At 48.8% G+C, this 26,322-nt stretch overlaps 1 protein-coding gene across 2 annotated transcripts in view; it reads left to right on the top strand.

Moving 5' to 3' along the window:
* Positions 1-26,322, top strand: part of Rasgef1a (RasGEF domain family member 1A) — a 77,853-nt gene that overhangs the window by 39,908 nt on the left and 11,623 nt on the right. The window contains exon 1 of one of the 2 annotated variants that reach the window (XM_085840103.1): positions 14,163-14,250. The exons of the other annotated variant lie outside the window; for it this stretch is intronic. Coding sequence (XP_085696229.1) covers positions 14,233-14,250 — 18 coding nt within the window. The 5' untranslated portion in view covers positions 14,163-14,232. Of the gene's footprint in view, positions 1-14,162; positions 14,251-26,322 lie in introns of those variants that run through there. 2 annotated transcript variants of the gene reach the window in all.

Genomic DNA, 26,322 nt, shown 5'->3' with positions numbered 1-26,322 from the left:
TCTTCCTCCTCTGGGGCAAATAAATGTCCTTTGTGCTGAGAACTTGGTTTTGGTGGTCCTGGGCTGATACCATTTCCTGACACCACACTGAGCACCCTCAGCGTCTGCACAGGGCTTCCACAACTAAAGGTCAGTGTGGTCCCCTGACCCCTGTAGATGTGAGGTAGCTGGTCGCAGGCTCCAGGGCATGTCTGTCTTCACAGTTGTCTGCATCCCTCACGCACCACTGTCTCACTTAGCTATAAACAAAAGACCACTCAGTCAGTGTATGTGGCTTTATTTTCATGTGTGTAGGTGTGTTCTGGAAGGCACTCAAGCTGCTGCAGAAATGGTACTTCCTGGAGCACTCCTGGTAGCAGTCTAATCTGCCGGCAGGCCCCTCGAGTTATTGGGGGTGGTGCTGACAGGCCCAGGCAGGCTGCATGCAGACCCCTCACTGCAGGGAGGATGATGAGGGGCAGCAGGGACCTATTACCAGATGCACAGGGATGTGTCTCAGTAGTGCTTTGTCTGATCTGTTCTCCTGCTAGGCCCGGAATGGGAAAGGAAACTGAGTCTCAGACATTGATGTGCAGAGGAGTCAGCCCAGGGCCTAATCTACAGATCCGCCCCACACCATGCCTCTTCTGGGGCATTGCTGGCTTTCTGGTGCCTTCAGAGTCATTCCCTCCTGGCCTGGTACTTACAGAGGGATGCTTAGTGCATTAACCTTACCAACTGGGAACCAGGATATCCTAGAGTGTGCTCAGACTAGCCTGCTTGAAGACTGCTTCCTCCCTCCAGGACACATTCTTATCAATGCGTGGAGGAGAGGCCTGCCTGGCAGCTGTGCTAGCTGTCTTAGGTACCTGGCACCAAGCTACATTTTCCAGAAGAAGCTAAAGACTTGCACTGTCTCCTTTACCCTATGAGACCCTGCTACAGGTTTTGTGCTGTCTCCCTCAGGCGCTGCACCTGCAGAGGGCACCGAATAAGCTTGTTTAAAAATATACATTGAGTCTGCACACCCTCCCTCTTGGGAGCACCATCCCCTGGCTAAGGAACACCAAGACCTTGGTGTCTGTATCAGTTCTTGGGGTGGAGACTGATAAAGCTGCAAGAGCATTGTTTGTCCTGGACTCTGGATGGCTAGTGGAGCCCAGTGCCACCTGCCAGGGCCCCTCAGGAAGCTTTCTGAGTGACGTAGAGCTGGTCCAGCTGGCAGTAATCCCAGCTGGCCTGAGCTATGGGTGGACACTGACATACCCATTCTATGTTGGCTGTGCAGGGCATGGACAGGACCCTATCTTGCCTGTGTGCCTGAGGACAAAGTATGTTCCTGGGACCAGATGCTGAAGGCTCCAGAAATCTAGTGTAGAGCCAAGTGCTATTTTGGATATTTCCGTATATAATGGGACAGTCTGGGCCTGCCAGGTATTGCTCGTGCAAGGTCACAGATTCTGAGACTTCTTTAGAAGAGATGCAAAGACCATTAGCCTGAGGGATTCCTTTTGCTACTCTGGACAGATGGCTGGTAGCACCCTGGGAATGGGGGTGGGGGAAAGGGTACCTTCCCCACAGGGTAAACCCTGACCAACTGCCCGACCCTGACAAGGCTATACCTGGGGTCTCCCCATCTTGGACATCTCCTAGCTCTCCTGACCAGAGGCCTCCCCAGACCCATGACCTAGTCCCATTGTGGCTCACTAATAGTTGGCCCTTTCCTGGGGTGATAAACTTGTCAGTTTTTGTCAACTTGACACAAGTGAGGGTCATCTGGAAAGAGAGAACCTCACCTGAGAAAAGCCTGTGTGTGGCTACACAGAGAAACCCTGTCTCGAACCACTCCCCCCCCCCCAAAATAGTGGAGGGTAGACCACCTGTTTTCTGGAGGGGTAAGGTGGGCGTTGCTTGACAGAGGCAGACAGTTCTGGGATGATCCAAAGGCTTCTATCTGGGAAGTTCCTAGGAGGAATGGCTTCTGACATGGGAGTTCATTTAGAGTAGAGTCACCCAGGAGCAGTGGGGAGGAGGCCCAGTGGAGTCTGGGCCTTGCCGTCCATGTCAGCAGCTACATCTTCCTAGTTGAGCAGTATGAAGCCATCACGTGTTTTAGGAAGCTGAGGGTATGGGCAGAGCTTGCCTAGTGTATGCTAGGACCTGAATCCCATCCCTAGCAATAGAAAAACAAACAAACCCCACCAAGGCAGGTTAAAAAAGTGTGGCAGTCCAAATCTGCCCTGTCTGGAGCACATGGATGGGATCTTTGCAGGTGTGAACAAGTTGAAGCGAAGTCACGCTGGGTTGAGGAATGTCCTGAGTCCATTTAATGTCCGGAGAGACAGAGGAGAAGGCCTTGCTGCAAGCTGGAGGCAGAGAACAAAGTGGCAGTGGAAGTCAGAGATGGGGAAGGATCGCTCAGAGTGAGAGACTAGGGAGAGAAATTGGGGGCTGGGTCTAGGAAGAAGAGCCTGCCCCTGCCCACACTCGGTTTCAAACTTCCAGCTTCCAATGCGGAGAAAGGACATGTTCTTGTCATAAGTAAACCAATTGTGGCCCAGGGAGGCTCCTCCAGCTGTGGTTTGTCTGGTAGTACACTTTACCTAGTCACCGTCATCCTAAAAGTATTAGAGTTTCTAAACACACAATTCCTGTTTTAAGTTGCTGCCACCCTAAGAAGGGTGGAAACTGGTGCCCAATAACACCAACACCAACAACAACACCTCCACAAGCCAGTTGAATAAAGGTGAAGCCCCCCCCCCCAGAAACATTTTAAGAAAAAAGAATGACTGACTCTCATTCTCCACTAAATAAATGCAAATTAAGCCTGCATCAGGCCCTTGCTAACTATTAGTCTGTGGAGAAGGTGAGGGGTCTTGGGTTCCATCCTGGAAATGCACCGTAGCCATCAATTGATTCAGACTTGCATAGTGTAAATCTTTTAAATGGCTAATTCAGTGACTTTTAGGATATCTACAGGCTGTGGAATTATCTCCACGCTCCAGCCACCGCCCGTTCTCATACCCAGCAGCCCCTACCATCTGTACACAAGTGTTTGTGTGGGCATGTGCTCAAATGTCTTGATATATATGTAGACATGGACTTGCCAAGTCCTGTAATAACCGTTTAATGGTGCAAAGAACTAGCAGTCTGTTTTGCAAAGGGATTGCACAACCCCGCATCTTTGCCAGCAGTATATGCATGTCAGCACCATCGATATCTGTCTCTTGATGATACCTGTCTCAGCGGTTGTGAGCTACTGCCTCATTGTGGTTTGGTTTTGTATTTTCCTGACAACGAACGCTACCCAACAATTTTCATGCATTTATCAGGCATGAGCGTACCCTCTTTGGAGAAATAGACTTTCAGCTCTGTTTCCCATTTTTAATTATGATGTCTATCATTAAATTATGTTTAGCATAATTAAAAGTTTTCATTGTGCATATTTATTGTCCACGGTATTGTGCCACACAAGGGCATTCGCCACAGGTATATACTGTTTGTATAGAATATCCTTCCTGCCCCTCCTGTAGCCCACTTGGTTCTCTGGGTGACTTTTGCTTCTACTTTGATGCCATGTGCACACACAGGTTCTCTGGGTGACTTTTGCTTCTACTTTGATGCCATGTGCACACACAGGTTCTCTGGGTGACTTTTGCTTCTACTTTGATGCCATGTGCACACACAGGTTCTCTGGGTGACTTTTGCTTCTACTTTGATGCCATGTGCACACACAGGTTCTCTGGGTGATTTTTGCTTCTACTTTGATGCCATGTGCACACACAGGATTTTGTGTCGCTATAGAAAATCTAGAAACAACAAACAACAGAGTGTGTGTTTGCTTCTCTGGGATTGGCTTAATTAGCTTAATGCGATTTCTTCAGTTGCATCCATTTTCCTGCAAACCAAGTATGTGACTTCCTTTTTCTTTATGTCTGAAAACAATCCGCTGTGTACATATGTGCATTAAAAAAAATCTGTTCTTCTGCTGGACACCTAGGTTCCGTCACTGAATTCTAAGAGTTCTTTTTATATTGTGGATATTAGAGCTTTACAGAATATGGGCTATGCAAGTATTTTCTCCCATCATTTCTCCCATACTCTATTCCTCTCCTCTTTCCATGCCTTCCTTTCTCTCCTGTTCCCCTCATCTTCTGCCTCCCCCTTCTTGTACCTACCCCTCCCTCCATCCCATCCCTCCCTCTCTCCCCTCCCCCTGCTTCCCCCTCCCCTCCTTCTCTCCTTCCCTTCCCTTCCCTTCCCTTCCCTTCCCTTCCCTTCCCTTCCCTTCCCTTCCCTTCCCTTCCCTTCCCTTCCCTTCCCTTCCCTTCCCTTCCCTTCCCTTCCCTTCCCTCCCCTCCCCTCCCCTCCCCTCCCCTCCCCCCCCTCTCTCCAGGATTTCACTGTGCATCCAAGAATGGCCTCAAACCCATACTTCTCTTGCCTTAACTGCAGAGTTCTAGAATTACAGACACATGCCACCATGCCTTGGTCAATTTTAAATAGTGTTCTTTGAGACAAGGTCCAACTTACCTGTTTTGTTGTTGTTTGTTTGGTTGGTTAGTTATGGTTTGGGTGTCATATCTAAGAAAACACTGCCAACCCTAAAGTCATAAAGATTCACAGTTGTGGTGGGCCACTCTGGCCAGCTTTCTCCTTTATTTCTTTCTTTTTGGCTAGTTTTAGTGTATAAAGAATTGTTAGATCTAGGCTCAGGGGCACATGGGTTGTAATCCCTGAAGGCTGAAGTGGGAGGATCAAGAGTTACAAGCTGTTCTGGCTGTGTGATGAGTCCCTGTCCCTGTCCCAAACAAGAAGGAATGGCAGTCCTCAAGGATTGTGCTGTCCCTGCAGACATGGTCTACCTGGGGTCATGAAACTTGTGCACCTGCCCAGCCAGACAAGTAAGTCTTACCCTTTATCAAAGGAGCTTCCTTTCTGCCCAGGATGGAGACTATTAGAGCATCCACGCCCAGCTGGTCAAAATGCAGAGCACAGGTGACATGTGTGTGTGTGTGTCTCTGTACAGCCCCAATTAGTACATTTACATTGCGACCCTACACCTAAGACTCAGGGAACATCACAGAGGAGAGGATGGAAAGACTCCAAGTGCCTGAGGACCAGGACACCAGCTCATTATCTCTTCTAGTGGAGACAGGATGCTGTACCCACGAAACCCAACAATTTGATTGCCCAAACAAGACCTGTATGATGACCATAGCAGTCAACATGCCAACATGGATACATAGAATTTCATAAGGCCCACTTCTAGATGACACGCCATAGACAACCAACAGCTGCCAAGAGAAAGAGAATCAATTTCCTCTAGGGACAAGCTCTGTGGTGGGTTCTCCAACCCCAACCCAACCCAAAGCAGGCAGCCCTAAACATAAGTACATATGAACAAAACTAATATGTTCTGTGTTACAAGCACATATCACCACACCCAACTCAGTGTGTGTGATTATAATGAAGAAAAGGTCATGAATTTGGGGGGGGGTTGGGGGAGCTGGAGGGGAAGAGGAAGGGATGTGAATTATATAAATACATATTAATGTATGAAATTCTTAAAATAAAGAGGGCCTTGGGCAATATCTCAGTCAGTGAAGTGCTTGACATGCAAATATGAAAGCTCAAGTTTGGTTCCAGAAATCTGTGTGGAAAAGCTGGGTGTGGTGATATGTGCTTGTAACACGGCATTGAGGATCTCCAAGGGGCTCACTGGTCAGCTGGCCTGGTCTAATCTTGAGTTTGGGGCCAAGTGAGAGACCCTGACTCAAAACCAAAGTGGACTGCACCCAAGAAATAATGCCTGACACTGACATTAGTCCCCACACATGTAAACCCTCATATGAACACACACACACACACACACTCACACACTCATACACACACACAAACACACACCCTCACATGAACACATGCACACACAGAGACACTTACACACACACTCACCCAGGCATATACTCACCCACACACTCACACACACACACATTCACACACTCATACACACTCTCTCTCACACACTCTCACATTCACACACATGTGCAAACACACATACACACACAGACTCTCTCTTTTTGTTTGGAGATCCACATATGAGGGAAAACATGAAATATGCCATCTTGAATCTGGATTACTCTGCTTAGCATAATGATATACAGTTCCATCCACTTTCTTCAGACTTTCTTTTCTTTATAGTTGAACAGAATTATATTCTGTAACATGTCAAATTTTCTTTACCATTTATTGACAGATATCTACATTGGCTCCATTTCTTGGGTTCTGTGAATAAAGCAGCAACAGGCACAGATGTGTGAATGTCTCTGTGGTATGTTGACATAGAACATTTCAAATATTTATTCCAAAAGTGGTATAGCCGGCTCTTATGGTAACTCCATATTAGTTTCTTGAGAAATCTCCATACTGATTTCCACAGTGGTTGTACCAGTTTACAACACTAGAGAGTTCTTACATAATCGCTTTCCACATCCTCACCAGTATTTTTTTTTTTTTCCCGAGACAGGGTTTCTCTGTAGCCCTGGCTGTCCTGGAACTCACTTTGTAGACCAGGCTGGCCTCGAACTCAGAAATCCGCCTGCCTCTGCCTCCCAAGTGCTGGGATTAAAGGCGTGTGCCACCATGCCCAGCGGTCTCATCAGTATTTGTTGTTGTTTGATTTCTTCTTCTTCTTCTTCTTCTTCTTCTTCTTCTTCTTCTTCTTCTTCTTCTTCTTCTTCTTCTTCTTCTTCTTCTTCTTCTTCTTCTTCTTCTTCTTCTTCTTCTTCTTCTTTTCCTCCTCCTCCTTCTCCTCCTCCTCCTCCTCCTCCTTTTCCTTTTCCTCTTCCTCCTCCTCCTCCCCCTCCTCCCCCTCCTCCTCTTTCTTCTTTAATATTCTTTTGTGTGTGTATGAGTGCCTTTGCCTGCATGTGAGTGTCTGGTGCCCATAGAGGTCAGAAGAAGATGTTGGATCTCCTGGAACTGTTTGTAAACTACCATGTGGTGCCTGAATCTGCATCCTTTGCCAGAGCAGAAAGTGCTTTTAACCACTGATCCATCCCTCCAGGTCTTGATTTTTCTTTCATTTAAAATTTTTTAATTATCTTGTGTGTATGAGTGTTTTGACTGCATGTGTGTCTGTATACTGCATACATGCAGTGCCACCGGAGGCCAGAAGATGGCGTCAGATCCCTTGGGATTGGAGTTATAGACAGTTATGCGCTATCATGTGGGTGCTGGGAATCAAACCCGAGTTCTCTGGAAGATCAGCCAATGCTCTTATCTGCTGAGCCATTCGTCCAGCCCTTGTTTGACTTTTTGGTGCTTGCCCTTCTGCTTGCATTCTCCTTCTGGTTTGTTATTCTAATTCTACAGTGTGTGTGTGTGTGTGTGATGTATGTAATGATATGATGTATGTATAGCATCTGTACTTGTTAGTGTCGGCTTGTGCACGAGTATATGTATGTGTACATGCATGCAGGAGCAGAGGTTAACGTGAGGCGTTTTCTTCAAGGCTGCCCACCATATTCTTTGAGGTCGGGTCTCTCACTGAATCTGAAGCTCACTAGCTGGCAATGCACTTCAGGGATATACTTGCCTCTGCCACCACAGTACTGAGATTACAGGTGTGTGAACCTGGCTCTTACATGGGCACTGGACCTCACACTTGTAGGCAGGCAGCTCCCCAGTCCCTGTATTCTGTTTCTGAGAGCTGTCGATTGAGCTCGATAGCCCATTTATTGATGGGCTAATTTGAGATGTCGTCTGGAGTTTAGGTATTACAATTCTGTATATATTCTGTATATCAACCAAGCTCTTGTCTGATGTATAGTTGAGAAGTATTCTACCCCTTTCTGTAACCTGGTCCTTTCACTCTGGCAATTGTTATTTTTCCTGATGAAAGCTTTTTAATTGTGTGCAGTTTCATTTGTTGATTCTTGGGGTTGCTTCCTGTAGTATTAGAGACTTTATTTCAAAAGCCCCTTGGCTACATGATGAAATGTTGTGCCTCTATCTTCCCTTTTCCGGTTCAGAGTTTCAGTCTTGTGATAAGGCGCAGGATCTGTTTATGACGGTTTTTGTGCGGGCTGAGAGGTGAGGTTGAAGTGTCACTCCTCTGCATGTGGAGACCCCATGCTCCCTGCAGTATTGTCAGAGACGTTATATTTTCAACCTTGCGTGATACCTTTGTCCAAATAGGGGGGCTGTTACTACGTGTTTATTTCCGGGTCTTACACTCCATTCTGTTGGTCTGCCTACATCTGGCTTTGTGATAGGGCAACACCATTTTTTGTGACCGTGGCTCTATGGTGCAGTTTGAGATCAGGTACTGTCTTAGTCAGGGTTTCTATAATGCACATAATGCACAAACATTATGACCAAGAAATAAGCTGGGGGAGGAAAGGGTTTATTCAGCTTACGCTTCCCACATTGCTGTTGATCACCAAAGGAAGTCAGGACCGGAACTCAAGCAGGTCAGGAAGCAGGAGCTGATGCAGAAGCCATGGAGGGATGTTACTTACTGGCTTACTTTCCCTGGCTTGCTCAGCCTGCTCTTTTATAGAACCCAAGACTACCAGCCCAGGGATGGCACCACCCACAAGAGGACCTCCCTCCTTGATCACTAATTGAGGAAATGCCTTACAGCTGGATCTCGTGGAAGCATTTCCTTAACTGAAGCTCCTTTCTCTGTGATAACTCCAGCTTGTGTCAAGTTGACACAAAACTAGCCAGTACAGGTACTGTGATGCCTAAAGTGTCACTCTTTCTGCTGAAGATTGGTTTGTCTCTTTGGGGGTCTTCTGTATGGAAATATGAATTTGGGGATTTTTTTAACACTGGGAAAAGTATAATTGCAATTTTGATGGGGATATATTGGCTGTGTAGATTGCTTTTAGTAATATGGCCATCTCTCCAGCCATCTCTCCAGCCTCTTGCTCTAGTGTCTTACAGTTTCATTGTAGATGTCTTCACCTCCTTGGTTAGATTTATTCCTAGATAGTTTTTTGTTTGTTTGTTCTTGTTTTCACTTTGAAACTCTTGTTAATGGGGTTTCCCCTAATTTCTTTCTCAACAAGTTTGCTATTGGCAGGTGGAGAGGCTACCAGCTTTGGCGGGTTGCATTTGTGTGCTGTTGATTTGCTGTTTGCAGTTCTAGGAGTTTTCCACTGGAGTCTTCAGGGTCCTTTCCATGCAGTATCAAGCTGTCTACAAACAGGGATAATTTCAATTCTTCCTTTCCTACTGATATCTCTCTTCTTTTGTTTTGTTGCTTTCGATTTTTAGCAATATATTGTATTGTATTAAATAAGTGTGGAGAAAGCAGGCAGCCTTGACTCATTCCAGAGTTTAGAAGAAATGCTTTCAGTTTCTCCCTGTTTATGTTTGAATGTCATATGACCACTATTACTGCTGTTAAAGACTAAGCCAAATACATTGTCTTTTTTTTTTTTTAATTGGCTTTTCGAGACAGGGTTTCTCTGTGTAGCCCTGGCTGTCCTGGAACTCACTTTGCAGTCCAGGCTGGCCTCGAACTCAGAAATCTGCCTGGCTCTGCCTCCCAAGTGCTGGGATTAAAGGCGTGCGCCACAACGCCCGGCCCTTCTCCCTGTTTATTATGTCACCTGTAGCCTTTACTGTGTTTAGGTATGTTCTATTCCACATTCCTTCAGGCTTCTTTTTGTTGTTATTATTATTATTATTGTTTATTATTATTATTATTATTGATGTTGAACTTCACTGAAGGCCTTTTCTACATTGAGGTGATGATGTGGCTTCTGTCCTTATATGTAGTCAATGAAGAGCTCAGCCTTGCTCTTACTGATTCATGTATGTCAAACCAGTCTTGCTTCTCTGAATGAAGCCCATCATGGTCTTACTCATGTGTTCCTGGATTCAGTTTGCAAGAATTTAATGAATGCCTTTTGTATCTATGTTCATCGTGACTGTTTTCTTTTTTCTCTTTCTTTCTTTCTTTCTCTTTCTTTCTTTCTTTCTTTCTTTCTTTCTTTCTTTCTTTCTTTCTTTCTTTCTTCCTTCCTTCCTTCCTTCCTTCCTTCCTTCCTTCCTTCCTTCCTTCCTTCCTTCCTTTCTCTCTCTCTCTCTCTCTCTCTCTTTCTTTCTTTCTTTCTTTCTTTCTTTCTTTCTTTCTTTCTTTCTTTCTTTTTTACTATTATGTACTTACCTGTTTTTGGTGTTAGGGGAAAGCTGGCTTCACACACTGAGTTTGATAGATTCCTTCCTTTTCTGTTTTATGAAACAGTTTGAGAAATACTCATGTTGACTCTCTCTGTCTCTGTCTCTGTCTCTGTCTCTGTCTCTGTCTCTGTCTCTCCCTGGCTTTGCTTGTCGGGTGCCTTTATTACTGCTTCTCTGTGGTTGCTGAGCATGGATCTGTCTAAGTTGTTTTACCCTCTCTTGATTTAAGAAGTAGATCATGTGCGTGTAGGAATACATCTATCTCTTTTAGTTTAAAAAATAGATTTTCAAAGTATTCCCTAATTATTCTCTGGGTTTCATTGGGATCTGTTGTAGTCTCCATTTTTTTTAATATTCAACTTTATTAATTTGGTCTCCCTCCCTCTCTTTTTGAATATATGTGGATGCATCTGTTCAAGTGGGGGACACCTATCTAGAGATTAGTAGGACAAAGTACTGAAACCTCCCACTAGTATTGTGTCAGAGTGTATCTAATTTTTATGTCCACCAGTGGTTTATAAAACTGAGACCCTGGTTTGGAGAATATGTATTTACTATTGTTATATTTTCTTGATGAGTTATTCCATTTATTATTAGGCAGTGACCTTTTAATTTTTTTATGTCTTCTGATCAATTTTGATTTGAAGTCTACTTTATTGACTGTCAATAACTGCACAATGTTTGTTTTAAGCTTCTATTCACTTATGGTTTTACACCCTGTAACTCTTGGCTTGTGGTGTATGTGTCTTATGCTTTCTGTGCCTTACGATCGAAATCGTCCTTCTTCCTTGGTGTATAATTTTCCCTTAGCAACCTTCTGAGGTGATGACCAGATGGTAATGCAGAGCTCTGGTTTGTGCCTGTCTTGAAACATCCTCTGTGGAGGATTCTTGGGTTGTTTTTAGTTGGAAGCCATCAGAGACAGTGCTCATGCGTCTCTAGGTGTGAGTCTGTGAGCATTTCTGCCAAGTCTGTTTACTCCAGGTGGAGCTTTTAGATCTGCATGTGCTCAGCTCCCAGAAGACAGTTGGAGCTTGCTCTCACATGACTGCCCTGGCCATGTGGCCACTAGCAACGGACAGTTTTGCCACTTTCTTGCCAGCACTTGGCATTTTCTGCTTTTTCATTTTTGCCAGTCTGGGTGTGTAGGATTTTCACAGTGTGGTTTTAGCTTCTCTTTGGCTGATGACTAATAAACTCCAATGACTTAAACATGCTGCTATACCGTGAAGTACCTCTCCATAACTTTGTTCATTATACAAACGGGTCTTTGACTCTTTTGGCTTGCTAAGTTCTTATATATATTATAGGTTTGAGCCCTGTGTTGGCTGTCTATACCTGAATCTTCATCTATATACCATATCTATATTTATCTCTCTATCCATGTCTATGTTTTGCCCATAAATTCTATCTTTGTACATGCAGACCTATATCTTTATCCATATTTCATTGTCATAACTTTCTCAATTTCTGTTCGTATGCATATATCAGGATCAGCATATCCACACTAGTACTCATATCTAACTCCATAGCCACATCTGTATCTGCAAACAGGCAAGCATATTCGTATATATGTTCTATAGATGGATTCCACCATGCCCCTATGCACAGGCAAGTTACAATTACTGATTGAACAGTGAGCAGATAAAGATCTTCCTCTCACGGTGCTCAGATTCTTTTTAAAGCAGACCAATAAGGAGGTGGAAAGATAAGGCTGGATTGAGTAACCCAAGGAGGGAACCTGTGGTGAGGGAGATAGGCCATGATGGAAGGTGACCTCTTAAAGATGTCATTGAGAAGATGACATATAGGCAGACTCCTAAGGGGGGTGTGACCCCACACCTGGGGAAGCACTCCATGCTAAGCCAGGTTAGAGGAGCTGAGGTCCTCGAAGAGAGAGAGCATCAGAACCTCGAGGCCCTGGGACTCTGCTTTTCACTGTGATCTTTACTGAAACACTGAAAGTTAAGACCAAAGTGCCCAGACCTTACTTGGGCCCCAATGGAGTCCATCCACCCTCGGGAGCAGACAAAATGCTATAGCTTACTATTTTGTCCTGTGCTTATGAGGATGGCCCTGTCACTTTCATCACAGAGCCAGGCTTCTCTGCCTCTTTTTTCAATCACTCTCAGGGTAGTCTCTTATAGACAAGGACTGTTAAGGACAGCCCCCGCTGTCTGGAGTAAGGAGGGAAGCAGGTCCTCCCATGTGTCTTGCCTTTCCAGTAACCCCAGCAGCTGTTTACAGACCGCATCACATCTCCACTTTCCAATGGTGTCTTCGGTCGGGCACCACAAGCTCTTGCTGCGAGATAGCTTTAAGCAGGACATCTGACAGGAGTCAGCCTTTAGCCTGCCAGCTTCCCTAGGTCCCTGGACACTGGGAAAGATGTGGATTGATGCATATATGCATGCTGAGGTCAGACTTGTGACAAAGACAGCTTCATCCATGTCTGCCAGAGATGGGGCTAGATAGGCTCCCTGGGGAAAGCTTGCTCTGGAGCAGGTGGCAACTGGCTTGTTAACTGTGCATGTGGGAGAAATGCCATCACCCTCTTAGGACCCAGGTGTCCTAGAGGGTCAAGGAACAGGGCTAAAGAAGGCAGGGGCAGGTAACTTCCCAGAAGTAGAACTCCAGTTTGTTTCTCTTTGTATTAGAGCAGTCTGAAGGAATGACCTGAGCCTAGCAAGGGCCCAGCACCGGAGGGTCTAGGTGGGTCTTGACAGGATTCGCCAGCAGAGGTCGCTGTGAGCTTTGCATCCCCTGGAACAAGATGCAGGGCTGGAAGAGGGGGGCCCTGTGTGAAAGCTGATTCACCCTCCTCCCCGCTGTCTGTGGAGCTGTTCCGGGAGGGAAGAAATACTATGGGCTCTGAGACCCCTGAAAAGAAAGGTGGGGTCCAGCGACAGTGCGAGCTGGTAGAGACGTCAGGGGAGGCAGAGCCCAGAGGGCCTGGGTCCTCCTAGGAGACAAGGGAATGAGCACAGCATTCGGAGTTCCACAAGACTGAACTAACTACCCAAGAGTCCGTCTGCTGATGGATCTTTGTGCTAAGAGAGTTGATGGAGAAAGAGAGGAAGGGAGATGGCAGGAGAGAAGTGTGCTCCCTCATGCCGCTGGGCAGAGATCAGACAGGGTGGGCTAAAGTCCGGGTCATCAGTCTCCATTAGGCACCATGGCTTGCTTGTGTGCTCTCATAGGATTGTTTAATCCCCCCTGGGCATCCTCTGCCCCGTCTATGGTCTATGGTTCCAGCTGAGAGCAGCTTTGACTCCTAGAACCTGGCCCAGTTCTCTCTGCCCTCCCAGCCTCTGTCTGCTTCCTTAGTTTCAGATTCCCAGAGAGGGCATTCTTCATTTCAGCCCACCGCAGCCATCTAAACTCTCAGACCTGGAGCTGCGGTGGGAGGCACCTGACAGGATTCTTTCCTAGTGCCGGGAGTGGGGTGGGGATGGGGGTGGAGGGTGGGGGGTGGGGGGTGGGGGGTGGGGGGTGGGGTGAGACAGATCCTCAGAAACAGGCACCAGGTACGTCCCTTACTCGGATTAGCCCTTCCACGAGAGCAGCTGCTGTATCCCTGGCGTTCTGGGGATGATAGAAGGACTGAGGATTCAAGACACTTCAGACTACAGCTGTGTGGAGCGAGCTCCCGCCCGGCAGGGGAAGCATCTAAACTAAGCGCTGCTTGGGCACCTGCGGTAGCTCTGTAGTGTTCAGTCTCCAAGGAGGAGCCTGGGACCCTTCCTGGCCCTCCCCTCCCCTCCCTGGACTTCACCAGCAAGACGACCCACCTCGCCCAGAGCCTTGACCCTTACGCCATTCCCAAACCTAGCACCACAAACCCTGCGGGTGCTCACGCCTCACTGCGCCTCGCCCTGTCCCTTGCTAGTGCTCCTCCCAGGGTCTTGTTCTCTAGGCTCGCCAGCCCCGCCCCGGCCGGGAGGTGGCTGGGTCACGGGAGGGAAGTCCCCGGGCTTGGGCGGCACTGACTCAGCCCCGGAGGGTAGTTGGGCTTCTACACCGCCTGCGGGTCTGGTAGCGGGAGCTGTAGCCAGGATGTTTCTGGAACCCCAGGTAGGGTTGTGGAAGTGCGGGACTGCGGGTTAGGAGCACTCCAGGGCAGTGTCTTGACCACAGCAGGACCGCAAGGTTAAGGTTTCTGCGCCCCAGAGCTTGGGAAGCGCGGGCAGGAGGGAGCTCGCCCCCAGGACAACCAGGGCAACTCTCTCTCCTGTCCCTGCCCGGACACCTGCCGCCACTTGGGCCTCGCCCAAGGTGCAGCTGCTGCCTTCCTAGCCTCTGCTGACACCAGAGGCTCGGATGTAAAGCGCCACTTGAAAACCTGCAGGGGGTGGGGGTGGGGTGTTCCGCAGCAGGGTCGGGGTGCGGCAGAAGAGAAAGCAAAGGGCTGTCCTGGACAGAGCAGACTTGTAAAAAGCAGTGGTGATCTTGGAATTTCCCCTATCCTTGGGCTCAGAACCACTGTTTACTCCCTTAAGTGCTTGGAGTGGGGGCGGTCTGTGATGGAGTGGTTGATCATGTGGGAGGTGTGCGCTTGTATGTGCGATGTGTGGGCGGGAGAGAGGACGTGTTTATATATGGGAGGCTTAAGTGAGAGCCGTTAAGAGGAGGCAGGTGTGGGGGCTAGGCTGTGCCTGTGCATTCTCAAATGTCATGTGTTTAAAGAGATGAGTGCCTAGTGTGGGGAAGGCTGAGAATTTCCCTAAAATTAACCCTGGGCCTGAGCCACCGCTGCACCTTTCTAGCTGTTTTGAGCCATAGTGGGCAGTGGGATTCAGGACCAGTACACAGACCTGTCTAGACCAGACCCAGTGCAGACCATTGATTTGGAAGAGTGGAGATGAGGAGCCAACATTAATGGGCTGAAGATGTAGGACAGGCAATGCACATTTATTAAGCACCTGCTATGCGCTGGCACTGTGGTTTGCAGAGAACTAAGCAGGCAACAGTTCTTGTCCTCACAGAGCTCATCTGGGTGCCAGAAAATCATTGGTTCTTAACCTGTGGGTCAAGACCCCTTGGGGTTAAACGACCCTTTCAAGGGGTTGCCTCTCAGATAGCCTGCATATCAGATATTTACATTATAATTCATAGCAGTAGCAAAATTATAGTTATGAAGTATCAGCGAAATACATTTTATGGCTGGGGCTCAGCACAACACGAGGAACTGTATTAAAGGGTTGCAGCATTAAGAAGGTTGAGCACTCACTCCACAGTGAGTAATATACAGACTAAGTTACATGGCAGAAAGGACTAAAGATGAACGTAGAGGAGTAGCCCACAGCAGGAGTGCATCAGGAAGGATGAGTCTGGCATCATGCAGACGTAAAACAGTGCTCAGCTCCAGTGACTGTTTCCTCTGCTAATACCCATCCTGGGTCACTCTGCTATGCCACCTAGTTTTTGCTGGGGAACAGGTTGACAGGGTCCTAGGACAAGAAGGGGCCCTACATTGGCACCCCAGTTCTAGCTCATTGACACATCATTCTACTAACCACCAGGGGGCTACACAGCCTGCCCCGGTCTCCCCAGGGATGTGTGGCACACTTGTGCTTAGCGAGCTGACTACCAGTGTGGGGTGATGTTTGTGCCTTTTTCAGGGTAGCCAGAAGAGGCCACAGAGATGTTCTGTGGGTGTAAGGACCCCACTGAAGAAGAGTGAGAAAGAACTAGATGAGTGGGAACATTCAAGGAAGACAGGGCAGGCGTGGGTGGGGAAGCCACCTGCATGGGAGGTTGGGCTTGTGGGAGCACTAGAGACCAGCATGACAGGCTATTGTCCTAGGGTCTTGGAAGGGATAATGATGCCTGCGGCTATCAGGCCATCATTGGATGCTTCATATGGGAGGGTCAAGGACAGTGCTGGCCATGACAGGGCCAGCCAGGGAGCATAGGCATGGAGCTTGGATTCTAGTAACAGAGACAGTAGAAGATGAGAGAGAGGTGATTTGATGTGTTTTGATAGTACAGCAAAGAGGCCTTACCGCTGATAAGACCGTGGGCATTGAGGGCTGGGCAGGGACAGAAGCATCATTAGCCCCAGAGGAGACCATAGAGTCTGTAGTCTGCAGGGATGGTGTGAAATGTAGCTGGAGGGTGAACAGTCTAGAGTTCAAGGAAGCCTGATAGGCTTGCTCCATCCTGGTGGCCCTCAGCTGTGCTGCCTGTTGGTCTGCTGGCCCAAGGCTTTGTTCAAGCCTCTTCATCTTTTTACCTGTGCTTCTCGGTCTCTGGCAGCGGTGGCCTTGGGGTGCCTAGGGCTGGAAGGAAGTGGGCACAGCACCCCTGTCTATTGTCCCTGGGAGTTGCTGAGTCCCAGGACACAAAGCAATATTTCCTGTGGAGTTGGTCATCCTGGGCTTGCCTCACTGTCCTGTTTCCCTAAGTCTGCCGGTTGGCCCTGTGGTGTCTGCAGCTCTCTGTCCTTACCCCAGCCCTGCACTCATTGGAAAACAGCAGGTACTCAGGGAGAACGGATACAGTTTCACCGCTTTCTTTGCTTTCCTGTCTCTAGCTGAAGGAAGCATCAACAGTTTCTCTTGAGTGTATCCATGAGTTGACTTAGGATCTTTCTGGGCTTATTTGTCCCCACATTCCTGGAATAAATAGGTCTAGGTCAGGCTCTATTGTGTTTTAAAATGTTACTGAGTTCACTTCTTTGGTTTGATGCTATTTCCTGGTGTATTTTCCAGCTATGTGTATAGGTGTCTCACATTTCCATGCTACAGATGTTGGAGTTCTTGGCTCTGTTAACTTCACACGATGAGCAGGAAAGCAGGAAATCTGAAGGATTGAATAGCTGAATTAGTTAGTTAGTTTCTTTCTTTCTTTCTTTAGTTAGTTTTTGTTTTGGGAGGAGGCATAGCAGCTCTTCTTTTAGCCCTGGCTGTTCTGGGCTTACTATGTAACCCAGGCTGACTGTCAACTCATAGAGACCTGCGTGCCTCTGCCTCCAGAGTGCTGGGATCAAAGGCATGCACCACCACATCTGGCTCTGAGTGGTTTAAGGATCATAAAAAACTCTCTGATTCTCAAAGGCATGAAATAATTCATTTTAGGAACCCGCAGCCGGGCCTGCTTTTGTTTCCTCCCAAGGTCCAGGTGGCCTTAACATTCGCTGCACTTATTGGTGTATTCAAGTTCTAAACATGGTTATGCATGGTTAGTCTGTTCTGATTATTTGTATTTTCTAGAAAGATGCCAGTTCAAAGGGTGTTCAGCCATGTAAAGTTGCATAGTGGGGTTTGTAAAAAGCTTCCCCCCTTTCCCTCCCTCCATCTTACTTTGCTTTCGTTGCTTAGAATTGCCAGGGATGAGTGATCTCTCTCTCCCTGTCTCTGTCTCTCAGTGGAATCCAGGGTCTTGGCATGTTAGGCCTGACCTGACCACTGAGTCACACTTTCACTGAGTCTTGGGAAAATTGGTTTGTTTGTTGTTTTTGTGACTTGAGTCTCACTGTGTGGCCCAGGCTGACCTGGAACTCATGCGCCCCACCCCCCACCCCTCGTCAGACTCCCAAGTGTTAGAATTACAGATATGAAACACTGTGTCCCATTGCAAGATGTATCTTTTTAGCTGTATTTCCAAGAGGCAGCTCTTGAATTTAAGAAGTTCTATTGCCTCCAACTAAATCTATTTATTTTATCTCCTGGCAAGTCCTTCCCCCTGTTTCCTTTGCCATAATTTTGTTTTATTTAGAATTTCTGTGAGGGCTCCCCTCCCCCCTGTTTTTGTCTCTCAGGATCTAGCCACTCTCTCCAGCTTTCACCCCAGGCTGCCCCAGCCTTCCCAAAAGTCCTCTACTGTTGGCTAGGTGAGGCAGGGATCCCTAATGATGGTGGCTCCACTCACAAGTCTTAAACACTCTGTGTATCATCTATGAGCTGTAAGTTCCAGGATGATGGCTTCAGTCTTTTGGACATTTGTAGTTTTTCCTGGAAAACGATATGTAGTAATGTAAGCTGCCTTAGGGAAGGAAGGACAGGGGTGGATACGCCACTGGCCCTGGGTGGACACACAGGAACGCTGCTGTGTATGCAATACTGGGAGACTTGGACTTGTGTGCTGTCCTGTCTCAGAGTCTGCAGCCACTGGACGAGGGCCCAGCAGAGAGGTAGGTGCCCCTCCACCACCCTTCCCACTCACTGACTCACAGAAGGCTCCCTGTTCCAAGCCATATGGGTCTCAGGGATTCGTCTCTGGACATCTGCCAAGATGAAAACCCAAGCAAGTGCAATGATTTGTTTTTAAACACAAAGGAAAAAAAATCTTTACTTGGTCTAATTAGGTGTCATTTAAAATGAAAAGGACCCCTTGTTCCTTGTCTATATTCAGCATCCACAGGCAGCTATGGAGGGTGGCTGATGGCTCTGAGACACACCTGCCATCCTTCCCCTTCCATCCATTCTTCTGGTCTAGCCTCTATAGGGCCCTCACCTCTGACCCAGCCATCTTGTTGCCTCTCACATGCCATGAGCCTTGTGCAGGGCTATGGCCTGGACCAAGCTGTCAGTTGTGCACTCAGGTCTCTTCCTGTTGGATCTGTGTAAGAGTGGCTGCTGCACTAGGCTCTGACCAGCAGCAGGGCATCCTATTCCAGTGTTCTTCAGGACCCCAGAAGGTTGACTTCCCACATCACTTCTCCTCCCTCTGCCATAGCTCCCTGGGAAAACTCCTAGGAAGAGGATGGCCATTTGCTAAGATGCCCTATTTGCCTGTTGTCCATGTCTGTGGCCACTTGGGCTCCAGAAATACAAGACCCAGAAGCCAAACTGCATGCAAGGGAGGCAGCTCATTCCTACAGAGTCAGCATAAGAGGAGATGATGACATAGGCCAAGAACTGTAACTGCCCAAGCCTGGGGTTTGTAGGAGGCAAGTCGCAGCCACCCTGCCTACTGGCAGAGGCCAGGGATTCTCTGACATCCCACCTGCTCCCAGCCCACACCTCTCAGACCTTGAGAATGGGCTTAGTTATTGGTGGACAATGACAGTCTGTCCCCTAAGCAGCCACCACAAGAAGCTGATAGACGAAAAGAGGCAGTGGAGGAGGGGAGGAGGAGGAGGATGCTCAGCCGTAGCAGGATCTGCAGCTAGGAGTGCAGAGATGGCAGGATTCCTTCTGCTAATTCATAGTAAATATGGTAATAGAAAGGATTTCAGAAGAAAAAAAAAAAAAGAGCCACGTGCCCACAACAAAGCTTTAATTATCGGTGGTGTGCTCAGGCCCCGCCTTTGTGGAGAAGGACCAGAGGAGGTGCTGTGGCTTCCACTCTGGTTCCCATGGCAGCCGCCTCCTTGTGGGAACCCAGCCTGCTACCCTGTGCCAGGCCCTGGCCTGTTCTATGATCACATCAAGGCAATTGTGTCCCTTCTTTAAAAAAAAAAAAGAACCCCCAAAATCTAATGATATTTATTTATTTATTTATTTATACATGCATGTGTGAGACACCCGTGTCCTGGCATGTCTGTGGAGGTCAGAGAATAGCAAGAGTCAGTTCTCTATTTCCACCATGTGGGTCCTGGGAATCAAACTCAGGTAGGTCTTTGGGCTTGGTACAAGTGCCCTTATGTGAGGAGTCATCTTACCTGCCCCAAATGTCACCTTCCTTTATGGTGCTGTAACTATGGCTCCTTGAGGTTAGACTTATGTGGGAGCCAGTGTATGGCCTATTGACCCCTAGCTATCTCATGGCCTCTGGGCTCGGTGTTCCCGCAGATCAGTCACTGGGTTAGGGGCCAGTTCTCCCAAGAACTTGCTTGCTGTAGAGAGCACAGGTGGTCAAAGGGGGGAGAGGGTGACAACTGGAGGGGCCTATGAGCTGAGAAGGTAGCATGCTATTTCTATTTCTAGGAGGCAAGTGGTCTCCCTAGGCCATGGCCGCTTTGAGCCTCCATGCCTGGGATAGGGCTGAATAACAGGCCAAGGGATCCATCTGCCAGGAGTCAGAGTTGGCATCTGTCTTCTCCATCTTTGCCATGGGCCAACTGGCTGCCTTACAAGGTGTTAACAGGGGGCCCAGAGGCCTGGCCAGGGGAAGACCGATACCATCTCTCAGTCTGTGTCCTGCTTTTGCTGAAGCAGCCAGGTGCACCCCAGGCTGTGGGCCTCGAAGCTTCACTTCACTATCACATGTTACAGGGGAGGTGCTTCGTCTCAGCAGAATGATGTAGTTGCTATCTGGCCAGCTCAGGCCTAGGCTATGCTTGTGGCTAGACCTTACCCATCTGCTGTGTGTGGATCCAGAGGACGGGACCACAACCAGAGCTCAAAGGGGGTGCTTAAGAGCTGGTTTCACTCAGCAGTTAAGAACATTTATCTTATCTTGTAGAGGACTTGGGTTTGGTTCTCAGCACTCACATAATGGTTCACAATGACCTGTAGCTCCAGTTCTAGGGGATTCTAAGGCTTCTTCTTACCTCCATGGGCACACAGATGGTACATATATGTGTGTGTGTATGTGCAGTATATGTATATATGTGTATGTATATGTGTATAATGCATAGTGTATATATGTCTGTGTATATATGTATATGTACATGTGTGTATGTGTATATATTATATATATGTGTACATATATGTGAGTATATATGTGTATATGAATATATGTGTATATATTATGCATATGTGTATATATGTGTGTGTGTATATATATGTACACACACAGGCAACACACTCATATACATAAAAAGTAAAAAAGAAAGAAATCACAAAATAAAAGAGCATAAGGGAGACATTTTAGCTCCAACTTCAGGACCCTAACTTTGGAGGAGGGAAGACAGTCTCCAGGGGAATCTTTGAGGGAGGCTTTTGGGCTGGACAGAGCCTGAGCCGAAGACTCTCAGGCAGTAGTTCACCTGTAGCTTGTGGCATGGGCTGTATCCTGGGAAACTGAGCCATGTATTTTTCACTCAAGACTTGGGCCAGGCTCCCCAAGTGTCACCTGCTCCAAGTGATAATGGGAATGTCAGCCTATGGGAAACAAAAACCTGCGTAGTGAGGGGCAGGGGAGTTGATGATAAAGGTGTTGTTAGTGTAGGGCAGGAAGCCTTGTTTTGCCTCAGCAGATTCCTGAACCCCTACCTGTGCACATGGGGACTCCATCTGCCAGTCAGATTCCCACTGTCCCTCAATGCAAATGGTACCCCAGACCCTGAGGGTAGAGTAGTGACAAAGAGGTGCTGGTGAGGGGATGTGGAAGTTCCTGTCCTGAGGGAACTCTGGCTGGAGAGCCGCGAGGTTCATTTGTGCCCCCTGTTGGCAGGAAGGAACAGACCCTAAAGGTCGGAAGAAGAGTGTCCCCCAGTGAGTGCCTAGTAGTCTCTAAACAAGAGATGCTTGGCTCTTGAGCCTCCCCTTTCAAGGCTGAGTAGCTGAGCCTGTAGGGAGGTGTGCTCCTGCCTCACCCAACACACCGAGTCTTCTGCTTACACTTCCTCAGCGCCTGCTCTGAGTCCGGATTACAATTTAGAACCGCTGTATTGGAGAATATGGTGGCCCTGCCAGTGACCTCATGGCAGCCTTCTGGAGATGTGACAGAGGCTCAAAGCCTCTGGTGCAAATTCTCTGCCCCACTGAAGGCTTACAGAAAGGTTTGTACTGGTTCCAGGAAGCTGGTTGTGTATGTAGTGAAATCCATTAATGAGCAAGGAGTGTATTCTCTGGCATCTCTCTCCCTTCCCCAGCCCAGTGCGAGTGCTTTCTGGAAAGACTGATTGGGAGCCATTGTAGGGTCCCTGGCAGAGCTGGGCTCATGTGCCCTCCCCCTGAGTCTAAGCAGCCAGCATATCCCTGACTGTGGCCTCTGATCTGCCCTTTAGGTTTTGTGCCCTTGAGGGTAGGGGCACAAGGCTGGGCCCCAGCTCCATCCTGGAGCACCCCCGCCCAGGCAGCAGAGGAGAGACAGGCAGGATGTGTAATTTTCAGTTGCTAATTGTGATGTCCTGCAGCTTGCCGAGCTAAAAATAGTCTCAGTTTTTGTTGAGTAGGTTAAAAAATAGAAGCCTGGCGCCGCCTCAGAGAGCAGACCCCTCCCCAAACTGGCAGAGGCAGGGAGCCGGCTGATGCCCCTCCACCTTCTGGCAGAACCCTGGGTGTTTATGCAAAGTGTACCCTCAGGGCCATTTTTGTCCTAGTTTTTCAGAAATCCTGGTTGCTTTGCCTGGGGCCTAAGGACAACCCCCTGGGAGCCCCAGAGCCCCTGAAACCACGTGCAGCACGCTGAAGGAGTGTATCTATATCCTCATGTTCATCAGGGTAGAGGATCGGCCTTCCTCTCTCCCTCTCAGCCTTTCTTCGTGTTCCTGAGGAGATGTTGGGGGAGGCAAGGCTGGGCTTACCTGCACATCACTGCCAGCCTGAGCAGCTGAATGGAGGTCCCAAGGACCAGAGCTTGCTGTCCTTATCTGAGAATCCAGCTTTCTTCTATGTTGTAGGAACCACATTTATGTGTGTCGAGCTACATGGATACCCCAGCTCATGGCTTCCTCTGATTTCTAACAATAGAATTTAAAATTCAACAAGGCTAGTTGAAAGCTACTTCTACACTTCTTAGAAATTTCTAGAACCACAGGCTCGAAGCTGGGAAGGGCTCTGGAATTCTGAATGTTCTTGGCAAGCCTACCCACAACAGAGGATGCCCAACTCCTGCTTCCCAGATGTGCGTGAAACTGGCCCCTTCTTAGGCCGTTCGTTGCCCTACTCTCTGCTGGAATGGGGTTGGCTGGGTTGAAGGGCAGCCTGCTAGCTGGCTGTCCCTCTGGGACATCCAAAGTCCTTCCCTTAGTGTCTCTGGGAAGGAGAATCACACTTTATAAAAGATGCTTTGGGTGCGGTGCACTGGGAAGACTGCTGACCCTTGCCTCTTCTTGGGAAGGAGCCTGCCAGAGAGAGTTGGTGTTAGAAGCAGGTAGCTGGGCCTCAGATGTTTCCACGACCCAGAACAGGCTGCACTGCCCCCCTCTGCGCCCTCTAATGCCCCCATCTCCTGAAGGAAAATGTTCTTGTCCCAGCTAATCATTTAGAGCATCACTCTGCTCTCCTCAGTCTCCAGACTTGTTGTCTAGAACCTCTGAGGTATCAAGTTAGAGGCAGAGAGGGAAAAAAAAATAAGGGCGTGTTTCTTGAGACTATCCCCAAAGCATGCATACAGTCACAGGGTGGGGACAGGAGAGAGGGAAACAGCCTGCAGTGACTTGACTCTACCCTGAGGTCAGCATCTATCTTTCCCTGGGTCCCACTAGGCTGATTGCTGGCAGCAAGGGGCTGAGTCTTTAATGAGACCTCTAGAGACCAAACCACACCCTGGCTTCCCCACCCCACCTGGCTCTTGTCCTCCATGGACCTAGCTCTTGTCTTCCAAGGGCATCCACAGTAGAGGAAACAAGAAAAGGATCCAAGAGAGGGAGGGGACAGAAGAATGAATGGCCCGGGCCATTTACATGCAGGAGTGGATGTGAAGATGCCCACACCGTGTGTAGTGAGGAAAGGCCGTGGGTTCCTCTGGTCTGGACCCTTTGGTCTCCACTACAGCAACTGCTCTCAGTCCCAGGACTCCCCCCAGGGGGCAGAGTCTCTTAGCCCATGTAGAGTTTGGAAGCAGAGGGCAGTATTCTCCAAGTAGAGCCTCCCCACTGTGGATGCAGTGTGATCTGTGACCTCTATCCTCTGCTGCCGAGCCTTGCCCACCAAGATGGACTGAACCCTCCAACTGTGAGTCAGAACAGCCCTTTCTCATGTCAGTCAGTTTTGCTGGGTGTTTTATCACAGCCACAGGAAAAGTGATTAAGGCCCCATAGTGGCTACAGCCAGCTTGGTCTAGGCTGCTTGGCGCATAGAGGGGGCACTAAAAATCTCTGCCAGGATTGGAAGAGGGGGCCTTCTTCATGATCTGTTGCCAAATCTTGCTGCCCATCTTGTCCTTTCCCAGAGTATCTTGCAGCCGTAGACAAACTGCTAGCTATCTTATTCTCTCAGCTCTGTCTGATCCAAAAGAGTCTCCCAGCCCTGGCTGCCTGCCACTGCTGTTGTGTTGTGCTGGGGCCAAGCTCCATCACACACCTGCTGGAAGCATCTCCACATCTGGGGCCATTATCCTTTTCTGTCCTGCAGCCTGCCTGGTTCACATCTCAGTGTGCTTGTTCTGAGCTTGAAGCTATCCTTTCTTTACTCCCACCCCACCCCCTACTACATTTCCTGCAGCCAAGGGGCCATGCTGCAGTCTGTGGCTGTGGTCCTGAGGCTTACAAAGATGCAACGATTGCTCCTATCAACAGCTGGAGGGAAGCTGTTTCTTCACTAGGTGTGCGTTCCTCACCCTTCCCTCCTTACACTTCGGAGCCATCAACGGGAGCATGTTCTGGATGTTGGAGGGGCACAGGAGAGAAACAATGACTGCTATCTCCCAGGCCCAGATCCCCAGAGCTGAAGTGGAGATGTGTATGAATGCTGCACTGGGGAGTGTGGTCCCTGGGGAGCAGCAGGCAGAGTGCATAGATTTGGGAATGTGTTCGCATACCACAAGGTGTCTTTGGCAGAACTCTGTGAAGTGTGAGGAGGTGGAGTTTTCTTACGGGTCTCTGTGTCCCACAGATGGAAATGTGCATACAGAGTGTAACCGTTCCTAGGCGTTACCTGTCACAGCCCCAGGCTCTGGTGTGCGCATAGCTCTGGTGTGCTTGTCTCAGGCCTCAGCAAGAGCTTTGGTGTGTAAGATGGCTCTGTAGCCTTAGGTTAGAGGCCATGGTCAGAATCAGGGATCACCACTGAACCACGGGGCAGGGCACATCACAGGTCACAGCCATAGCTGGCACTGCTCTAGGAACACAACACTTGCTAGTTCTCGTCTTCTGACTTAGCCCTCACACGGCCCTACAGGGAGGAAGGATAAGAAACCCACCAGGCTACGTCTGAGGGGACGGGTATAGAGAAGCCTAGGGGCTTGATCACAGAGGTGGAGACAGTGAGCGAGTATGTTCTTGAATCCATGTGCCAAGCTCGCTCTCCCATGCACTGGGCCTAAGACCTGCAGTCATGGGAGAAGACTTAGGGAGATGGGGCTGGATGGTCATGGGGGGGGGTATAGACATGACCGTGGTAACATCCTAAGACAGTGCCTTCAGTGCTGGGCCGAGGAGGGGCAGCAAGCATGACTCTGGCAGCAAGGCCACCATGAGCGGCTTCTTGATCAGGAAGGAACAGGAGAATGCTGAGCAGGCTGAGCCTTGAGGGAAGGACGAGGCTGTGCAGAGGTAGTGACAGGGACGCTGGGAAGAGGCAACAGGATAGTGACAGGAAGCTCCTAGACCTGCTCCCTGTGGCTGTCTTGCCTTGGGCCACCTGGCCAGCCTGCAGCTCATCCATTTCAGTGGCTAACAAAGGGCTTCTTTCTTCACCTCTTTTAGACAGCCCTAATGCTCACCCGGACCCTGAAGGTCTCTCTGGTTCCGAAGGCAGTGGGTCATGCTCACCCAAGCTCAATTCCTTTCAGGCCAGGAGAACTCTGTCCACATAGGGAGGTGACCTTCCTCAGTGGTGGCTCCACAATGCTAGGTAAACCCAGGTGAGGAAACAGGGTCCCCAACTCTGGGGAGGAGAGATCCTCCTGGTAGCCCTGCAGCATGGTTCCCTGGACTTGCCCTCATACCACCTGGCTTGATGTGGGAATTGAGTAGCTTTTAAGACTGTCTGCAAGGAGACAGTGAGTCACTTGCTCTGTCTGGCTGCAAGGTACTTTACTGAGTTGATTAGGGCTGTAATTAGCAGGCGCTTGTTTTCTTGCTTGAACGGAGAAGAAGGGGGTGAGGAGGGTTATAGCCAGCCAGGCACAGCCTGTTCCCCATGCATGCAAGGACGGCAGCATGGCCCAGATTAGCTGCTTTTGGATTAAGGGCAGAGGCAAAGATGGGCCTCAGAAACCAGCCCACTCCAGGTCTCTCCTAGTTCCTCTGGCTGGCTTGGGGGACTTCCTGGGTCCTCTCAATGGTTACAGCCTCACCGGGGGTCTGGGTGCAGCCAGGAGCTTTGCAGGGGACTTTCTGATACTCCTCTGTACCTGGAAATGCTCAGAAAATGCCAGTGCCAAGCTTGTCCCCGGATGGTTTGAGAGCTGAGTAAGGTGGCTTTCAGA

Source organism: Mus caroli, unplaced genomic scaffold (assembly GCF_978045245.1).
Source record: "Mus caroli unplaced genomic scaffold, Mus_caroli_1 scaffold_7, whole genome shotgun sequence".
NCBI classification, from domain to species: Eukaryota; Metazoa; Chordata; class Mammalia; order Rodentia; family Muridae; genus Mus; species Mus caroli.
The sequence above is the reverse complement of the archived record's forward strand: the minus strand, read 5'-3'. Positions and strand labels throughout refer to the sequence as shown.